Consider the following 9,136-nt stretch of genomic DNA (forward strand, 5'->3'; position numbering starts at 1 on the left):
GNTATTTGCAAATTTATTTAATAAAAATTTTTTAAAAAACAATAAAATGTCTAATTTCTCTGAAATTAATAAATTAAAAAGAAATATAAAAAAGTTGAACAATGTTGAAAGAAGTGTTGAATTTTTGATATATATATATAATATATATATATATATATATATATATATGTATATATACACTTACACGAATATTTGTATGGCGCTAATTAAATGGTTTTTCAAAAGTGCTTACAAATAAAATAATATACAAAATAGTCAAAGACAGACGTTTGTCAAACAAATAAATAAAACATTAAATATTAAATAAATAAATAAATATATATATATATAATATATATATGTATATATACATATATATACACTTACACGAATATTTGTATTCATTCATTCATTCAATGATCCTCTGTAATCCCTTAAGGGACCGTTGAGGCCGATGGTATTCTTCTATCTCTCCAAAATCCTTTTCTTTCCCTCGCCATCTTCATTGAGCTCAATGTTCCAACCCCCGTCCATTCCGTGATATCATCCATCCACTTCCTCACAGGTCTTCCAACTTTTTTCTTCCAGTCCCTCTTTCTCATCAGTACTTTTTTGATCAGTCTGTCGTCTGTCATTCTGCAGATGTGCCCAAAGATACCCAGCTTTCTTTCCTTGACACTTTCATACACAGTTTTTTGTCTTCCAAGTTGTTTTCTTATGGCATCGTTTCTTATCTTTTGTCTCCAACTGATTCCCAGCAACTTTCTATAACAAGCATATATATATGTATTAAGGTGAGTCGAAATGTAAAAAATATCAAGTTGGAGATCCTGTACATGTCTAAAAAGTTGCTTTTTGATGTACTCGTTTGAAAAAACCTCACTTTTTATTTTATGGACAGTGTCTACAGGTCCCAACTCTGACTAGAAAGACTACATAAATACTCAATGTTAGTGTAATGTATTGCAATGTATTACAAATTAAAAAGGATGTAAACTGTAACGTATCAATGTTAAACAGCAACAATACAAAGTTGTTTAACCTAACTGTTAAAAAATCTTTCTTGCTGTCTATTTTTGGTATCTCTAATCTGGATTTCTTACTCTGTAACACCATGCCATGACGGGACTTTCTCCCATAAACTCTACAGCTGGCAGCGCTAAGATCTTTAATTGTTCTCTCTACTGCCTGTGAATGACATGGAACATCGGGCTGTAGTATTGAATGTGTGTAAGTAAGTTGATCATTTGAAAGGTGTGATAGCATCGGAGGAGACGTAACATTACTCTGGTCCCAGTCAATCATGTTAATGAACGATGTCGCAGCCAGATTTAATGTTATATCCTTCTTATCAAAGACGCGAACCGGTATGTTACTATTAGTCTGCTTCTCTCTTGCTCTTATTATTTGTTCTACTGAAAAACGACGAATTTCCATATCACTATCACTAACTGCAGCTAAGAGAATGTTTTCAGCATGCGCAAAGTAGCAGTTATTTTTGAGAAAAGGACGAACCACAGCCTGATCTAATGCATCAAGTTCCTGAAACAACTGAACTAAGTAAAAGAAGTTGTAAGCACCATTTTGGCAAGAAGAATTTGATTTAATTTTGAACCAAGAGGGTCCGTAAAGTTCAAAATGAAATGCGTTACTCTTCTGAGAGGTTCAGATGCCACTTCTCTAGACATGTAGAGACGCAAAATCCTGTTGGCTTTCGTTATATTTCCAGGTAAACTCTTCTCGAGGAAATCAATATCTGTAGAAGCCTGACGTCCACGCTGTACTGCTAGACATGCTTTCAAAAAGTACAGTTGGTCTGTGCTAAGATCCTTCTTGATAGCTTCATCACAATCAGTAACCTTACCAGTAATTGGCAAATAATTAACGACAGGCAATTCATTCGGATCATATTCTAGAGCTGAGCTAATTGTACCTGTCGATGTGGAAGGTCCTGTAGTTCGAGCAAAATCCACGCCTGCCAAAAACCTTCTAAATGGCAGCTCGTTACAGTGTAGAAGGCATACCAACCACTGTAATGGTCTACCTAAGTTCTACTCCATTTCTTTTTTAGCACTTGTAGTTAGGTGCTAAGCCATTTGCCAATGCATTTTAGTCAATGCTTTATAGTTGGTACGTATTTAGATTGTACCAAGGAAATGGTTAAAATACACCAAATAAGGTAAGACTTTAATCAAAAGTTAGGACCCCTTAAATATTATTTTCATACTGTACTGATACCAAGACAACTTTTTGTTCATGTACAGGAAAGATAAAAAAATTCGACCCACCCTAATATGTATATATACATATATATACACTTACACGAATATTTGTATGGCGCTAATTAAATGGTTTTTCAAAAGCGCTTACAAATAAAATAATATACAAAATAGTCGAAAACAGACGTTCGTCAAACAAATAAATCAAACATTAAACATTAAATAAATAAATATAAATATATATATATATTATATATATACAGAAGAAAGTTGATCATGACAAATTTATTAGACTTTCTTTCAAACAATGCTTAAAATTGTGGAAATGCGTTAATAGTAGCAAATTAGTCGATAAATTATTTCAATTAGAGCATCGTAATGTATTCAAGTTTATTAAGAACTATTTATGGTTTTACATTTTAAATATAAAAAATGACAACAAGGAAAAAACATTAAAACGTACTCTCCTCAATTAATGTTTAAAACTTTTCGTTACGACAACCAACATTCATTTTCACTTTTTTCTCAAATTTACTTTTTTTTATAATTTTCAAATACGTATGAAAGAAGAGATCCCACAACATATCCATAATCTCGACAATTGTCAAAAATGTTGCGCCCAAGAAGAGACCCAATGCTCCACCCAGATCACTAAGCAGGGCTGTTGCCGAGTATTCCTCCAGCGTCGAAATTTCTGTGTACTGCATGTCCCTGAAATATACTCTCGCGTGAATATCATTCTTAGTTAAAAATTTTACATAATTGGATTTCATTTCGTTTTTGTTTGAGGATAAAAAACTTTCGGAAATTTTTGACCTGTCCACAGAAACTTTATAGGTTATCTCGTGGCACATTGGAGGACAAAAGCAGTTATCCTTGTGCGATACGTTGGCATAATATTGAAGGTAGACAGATGTGCCACATATTTGTTCTTGATAATAATCACAAATTGAGACGTTACCACCTCCTTTCAATATCATCCAAAAATATTGTTAGAAGAAATTATTTGCTAATACAAATGGTACTACCTTCTATAAAAATGGGTCTGCAGCCACATGAACTGACAACTTCTCGAGCCAGACATTCCAGCTCGCATTTGATCGGATTGTAACCTGAACTGTTGTCACAAATGCCGTGAGGAGATTTCATTCGGTTAATCTTGGACAAATTATTTATTTTCTAAAAACATCAATTTGTGACAAAAGATAATTTCAGATAACAATTTTTATAAAAATTAAATAATTTTCCTTTACTGAACTCACTTTGATGACGTCTACAGCGATTTCTACTTGTTCACCATAACTTATTTGAAATCCAGAACGCAAAGAGAGCACTGACATATCAGGCTCGTGTACCAAAATCTGTTATATAAAGCCAATGAAATACTTTTTTAAACATAAATTGAAAATTTGATGTTTATTTTTTTATCAAAATTTAAAAAATTAATATGTTAAATAACTTTGTATCCCGAGAAGAGACTGTACCGCATAAATTTGTCGTCACTCTCGTTACCTGACAAAATAAATTGTAGCCCCACGGCAGCTGTGTATTTTTTGAGTGGCAATTTTGATTTTCCTGTTGAATTGTTCATTGAAGTGCATCGAAGAACTCGTTCAAAGAATAATGAGACCATGAGGCGAACAATTTATAAGTTGGTTATAAAAAATTTCCGGTTGGCATCATGACTATTGCATGCATTCTTTTTTTAAAACAAATTTATACAAAAAATGTTATTACGGATACAAAGTATTAGCGTTAAAATATGTTTTATATAAAAATAATTTTTTTTCTCAAAACTGTTTATTTGTTGTGTCCATATACTTATATTACATACACTGGCCCTCGAACGCACCCTGGCATATTTTTAGAGTCTGGTCTCTCTTCAGTTTCCATGAACAACTATTCAAACTCATCAAATTTTACATTTTTACATTGTATTAGTTCATTAATAAATATTTATTTATTTTTCAAAAATTTAATTTTTTTTAAATTTTTTCCAATTGATTTATTTCATGCGTTTGCATATTATTTATACTTATTTAGTTTTATGCGAACTGATTTGAGCTCGTCCTGCTTGGCATGCATCTTTTTGGTTGTTCTAGTGAAACAAAAAAAAAACAAAAAAAAAGTGTTCTATGATTCTTATTTCCAATTATAATTCTTTCTAATGTTTTAAAAACTTTTTCTACACAACTTGAAAAATAAATATTATTAATTGATCACACCCATGTCAGGTAGAAAATTTGCCAAAGTCCAATCGGCGACTGACAACAAGTTTCACTGTGCAGAGAACTACGAAAGCAAGCAGTTCAAGTCATTCAACAGTTACATTCGCCTACTTAGAATAACTTTGTATAGTTTTAGAATACATCTGCATACAATTTAGAAACGCTTTTGTGTTTTTTTTACAGACAAAACTGTACAAATGTTTTTTTGATTCCTTATTGGCTCCATTGACGAGATTGAACATTGCAGTAAGAAGTTTTGGTTAAAGGTCCTGTTTGTACATTCTCCCAAAGTCCTGAAGAAACATCAGCGCATATCTGCGGACCAAAACTTGGAGTGATCTTCTACATTGTTTGCGCCAGTCTAACTTATCTCTACTACAATTCAAAAAACAATTAAAGATACACCTTTTTCGTTGTGATTATTAACATTTTCATTGAACGTTTTTCTTGTTCCAATTGTTAACATTAACATTGATTTTGTTAAAGCGCCTGTAAGAAGACCTTTAACGGGCGCTTATAACTAAACTTGTAATAATGATGATAATAAGCGCTATATAAGCAATCACAGTCAACAAACGTTCTAAATTGAACAAACTAACAAACGCAACGGACAACCTCACGGAATGCCACAAGATGCGGGCAACTTGAAATTATTGAAATTAACTGTAATAAAGGTTGTTGTATAATACTGTCATTTTATATAAGCGCTGTATAAGATGCTTCAAAATCAAAAAATATGTGTAAATCACGTGAATCAATATATCAAACACCTTTGCATGTGGTAGGCGGAAACCTCTTCACATTCGAACCCGGACACTGCATCAACTATGCCACACACCTTAACTATTACACCATCGCGCCGCGTTGCATCGAATAAATTACTTATTAAACCACACGTAAGCTTATCCATACTTGTATTGATGGTGATGCAATGTCCAGCGTCTGTGAAAACTGTACCTTTAATTTCATCCGAACAGTTCTCACCGTTCCAATAACACTGTTCATATGTTTGTGAATTTTTAATAAAGTTGTACAATCGCTTTTTGTGTGAAGGTCATTCGAAAAAACATCATGACGTTGTAAGCAACTAACAGAGACCAGCTGTTCCAGCCCAGGAGACAAGTGCTTCATTGTGGATATCAACCCCTCTTGGTTACTGGAGTTTGGTAGTATAAAATTTTTCAGGGTTTCGTTTTTTGCATCTAATTCGTATGGAGCCATAAACTGCTTGAAATAATCCGTCAAGCCTGAAAACAAATTTTATGTCATAAAAACAAAAATGAGATTTTTAAAAACATTGATCGATATAAGCACCTAGTTCTTCGGCGGACGAGAGTTTGATGTAATTATTGTTGCAGATTGTTACTTGAGGAAATTGAATATCTTGTGAAGATACGAAGTTGAGGTCTGTATATGTGGGGTAAAGGGAATATTTCATGAAGCAACTGTGAATTTGCCACGAAGCCAAAATGACTGAAGAAACGATTAGAAGGAGCCACAGAATTCGGTTAAGAATGGATCGATTGGTGTCTGTTACCTGTTTGATTCTTCGTAAGTAACAAAATTTCAAGGCTGTTAGATTTTAATGTGGAAAATAAAAATTTTGATTTGGGTAACGATTTTTATTTCTACATTGAAAAACTCAACGTCTCATTCAAATATGCATTCTTAACTTTTCTACCCAGTCAACCCTTCAACATAATGGGACTCTCAAATGTTTATATCAGTAATCGGCGGTTCGTTTTTTATTTTGTATACTGCAATCCATTTCATTAAAGAAGCTGTAATAAGATAGAACAAAATTGTTGTAAAGCCACTCTTAACCAACGGATTGTTCAAATTATCAAAATGTCAATTAATTAACATAATTAAAACGAATCTCTTACCAATATTTAATCTTATTAACAGTTTATTGTCATCATTTTTTGAATAATCACTCATTAATTAATTGATAAATGGATTTAATTATTTTTTTAAATTAAAATCGCCTTATCCAATTAAACCATTCAAAGTCTATGGTGTAATGGTTAAGACGTTTTTCGAAATTATGCGCCTCATGCGTATGATGCGGTGGTAGCGCATGCGCTTGTGCATATCGTTTGCAGCCTCTGGAACCTCGCAGAAATAGCGCTGGATAAATAAAGACTAAAATAAAGTTCTCGGTAGCAGATATTAATGTTTCATATACATTAGATTGATTGGCTGTCTAAAAGTTAATAACACTTTTACCACTTTTGGAAAAAGCCCCGTACTTTATATTTGGGGGGCTAGCATTTCCAGAACTCCAGCCATCGGGGACTAGCACTAACGAAAATAATTACAGCATTAAAGAACACTAACGTAGCATTAACGATAGTGCAGAGTCTAAGTCTCTATTTGGCATTTAGGGGGCTACCATTTATCGAGCCGCCCATCCATACATCTTAAGGGGGACCAGTACTAACAAAACTTAGCACGGCACTAAAGAGCACTAATATAGCACTAACGATAATGTGAATTTTAACTTGTTATAGGACTCAACTCAATTGGGTTAAAAAACTGTCCCCGAGAAAGTGGGCTACGGATTTTTTAATACAATGTATTAACGTTTAATCATTAAGTACTGCGAATACCTACACTGTAATGCAATACTATGAAACCATTGTTGAGATCAGAGGAATGAATTTTTATATATTAATAATTAGTTTTTTCGCTAAAACTGTAATGAGTAATTTATTAAAAAATATTACTGTGTAGAGTTTTTTTAAAAAGTTTCAAAAAATTTGTATACAATGAAAGACAATTCGACACAAACCCAATAACTGTCAATTCATCAAGAGAGCTCAACAGCTTCGCTTTGAAGAAAGCTTCGTCGTCGACACCGCTCGAATCGTAACGTCTTCGCATCCGATTCAGTCTGGAATCAGTTATTGACGAAAAAATGTCCAAAGTATTATTACTAATTTTATCATTGTTATTGTTTTGTTTGTGCTTAACTTCATCACTGTTGTTGTCGCCAACGCAATCACTAGTTGTGTTATTGTCCCTGTTCTCGTTGTGTGCAGCTGAAGGGGTTAGTTCACTTTTTTCTTGGTTAATATTGTTTACGTTAATTTTGATCACGTTCGCATTCAGAACATCATTGCTGATATTGTTGTTATTGTTAGCATTATTTGAAATTTTATCAACAACATCATCACTGTTGATGCTGCTATCAACAAGGGCAGAGACATCTAGATTATCAGTGATGCTTGGTTCACCAACGGAGGAATTGTAACAGACGGTTGGCCCGGCGACGCGATCATTTAATTTTCTATAAATTCCTTCCATCTGTCAAACGTCCCAATTCAGGATGTATTAGCGTTCAACGTTCATTTAACATTAGCTGTAAATGTTCATTTAACATTGGCTAGCCGGAAGAAGTTGGACAAATAGTTAAAAACATGGCAACATGACATACACTCGAACACTCTTGCTTAAATATTTTTCCAAACTAGCTTCGTATGTTTGCATCATCAATTATGCCCATTAGGTTTCGTCGAATCTGACATGCCACCAAACACGCGGTGGGATCAAACAACACGCTAATTAGCCTCGTGACCGACCGCTAATGGAATATCGATCAACATGCGTTTTGAGAAATATGACGAATTGTTTTGATTTTGTTTTGATAATCCATTTGAACGATGTTAACAAATAGGCGCACAGGTTATTTGTGTAATTCCATGTACCATTAAATGAAATTTATTATGAATTGCTTTTTAAAATCAAAATTGCAAATGGTTAATAAGAAGAGCAGCAACGACGAAGCAAACATGGAGAAAATTAAAAATGCCGGGGAAATAATTTTCTGCTTTTGATGTTGTTTGCGGTGGATTAGTTGTTGTGGTTGGAGCGATTGTTACAGTTGTTGGAGCGATTGTTCCAGTTATTGGAGCGATTGTTCCAGTTGTTGGAGCAATTGTTACAGTTGTTGGAGCAATTGTTGGGGCGATTGTTCCAGTTGTTGGAACGATTGTTCCAGTTGTTGGAGCGATTGTTACAGTTGTTGGGGCAATGGTTCCAGTTGTTGGAGCATTTGTTACAGTTGTTGGAGCGATTGTTACAGTTGTTGGAGCGATTGTTACAGTTGTTGGAGCGATGGTTGCAGTTGTTGGGGCGATTGTTCCAGTTGTTGGAACGATTGTTACAGTTGTTGGAGCGATTGTTCCAGTTGTTGGAGCGATTGTTACAGTTGTTGGAGCGATTGTTACAGTTGTTGGAGCGATTGTTACAGTTGTTGGAGCGATTGTTACAGTTGTTGGTGCGATTGTTCCAGTTGTTGGAGCGATTGTTACAGTTGTTGGAGCAATTGTTACAGTTGTTGGAGCAATTGTTGGGGCGATTGTTCCAGTTGTTGGAACGATTGTTCCAGTTGTTGGAGCGATTGTTACAGTTGTTGGAGCGATTGTTACAGTTGTTGGGGCAATGGTTCCTGTTGTTGGAGCATTTGTTACAGTTGTTGGAGCGATTGTTACAGTTGTTGGAGCGATGGTTGCAGTTGTTGGGGCGATTGTTCCAGTTGTTGGAACGATTGTTACAGTTGTTGGAGCGATTGTTCCAGTTGTTGGAGCGATTGTTACAGTTGTTGGAGCGATTGTTACAGTTGTTGGAGCGATTGTTACAGTTGTTGGAGCGATTGTTACAGTTGTGGAGCGATTGTTCCAGTTGTTAGAGCGATGTCCAGTGTGA

At 34.5% G+C, this 9,136-nt stretch overlaps 2 protein-coding genes across 2 annotated transcripts in view; both read right to left on the reverse strand.

Moving 5' to 3' along the window:
* HELRODRAFT_164856 (hypothetical protein) overlaps window positions 1-3,831 on the reverse strand; it is a gene marked incomplete at both ends in the record, with an annotated part of 4,113 nt that extends 282 nt beyond the window's left edge. The window contains 6 exons of the mRNA XM_009030809.1: window positions 1,027-1,191; window positions 1,560-1,912; window positions 2,734-3,165; window positions 3,227-3,377; window positions 3,461-3,559; window positions 3,658-3,831. Of these exons, the coding sequence (XP_009029057.1) occupies window positions 1,027-1,191; window positions 1,560-1,912; window positions 2,734-3,165; window positions 3,227-3,377; window positions 3,461-3,559; window positions 3,658-3,831 (1,374 nt within the window). The remainder of the gene's footprint in view (window positions 1-1,026; window positions 1,192-1,559; window positions 1,913-2,733; window positions 3,166-3,226; window positions 3,378-3,460; window positions 3,560-3,657) is intronic.
* A 392-nt stretch (window positions 3,832-4,223) lies between these two features.
* Window positions 4,224-7,837, reverse strand: HELRODRAFT_189604 (hypothetical protein; the record flags this gene model as incomplete). Its single annotated transcript, XM_009030810.1, has 5 exons — window positions 7,221-7,837; window positions 5,741-5,973; window positions 5,519-5,673; window positions 5,197-5,423; window positions 4,224-4,296 (listed from the first exon to the last, which is right to left on the reverse strand). Exons 1-5 carry the CDS (start codon window positions 7,733-7,735, stop codon window positions 4,224-4,226), a joined length of 1,203 nt encoding a protein of 400 aa, XP_009029058.1. The 5' UTR covers window positions 7,736-7,837.
* Between the last annotated feature and the right edge of the window lie 1,299 nt (window positions 7,838-9,136).

The sequence above is a fragment of the Helobdella robusta genome, assembly GCF_000326865.2.
Source record: "Helobdella robusta unplaced genomic scaffold HELROscaffold_7, whole genome shotgun sequence".
Taxonomy (NCBI): Eukaryota; Metazoa; Annelida; class Clitellata; order Rhynchobdellida; family Glossiphoniidae; genus Helobdella; species Helobdella robusta.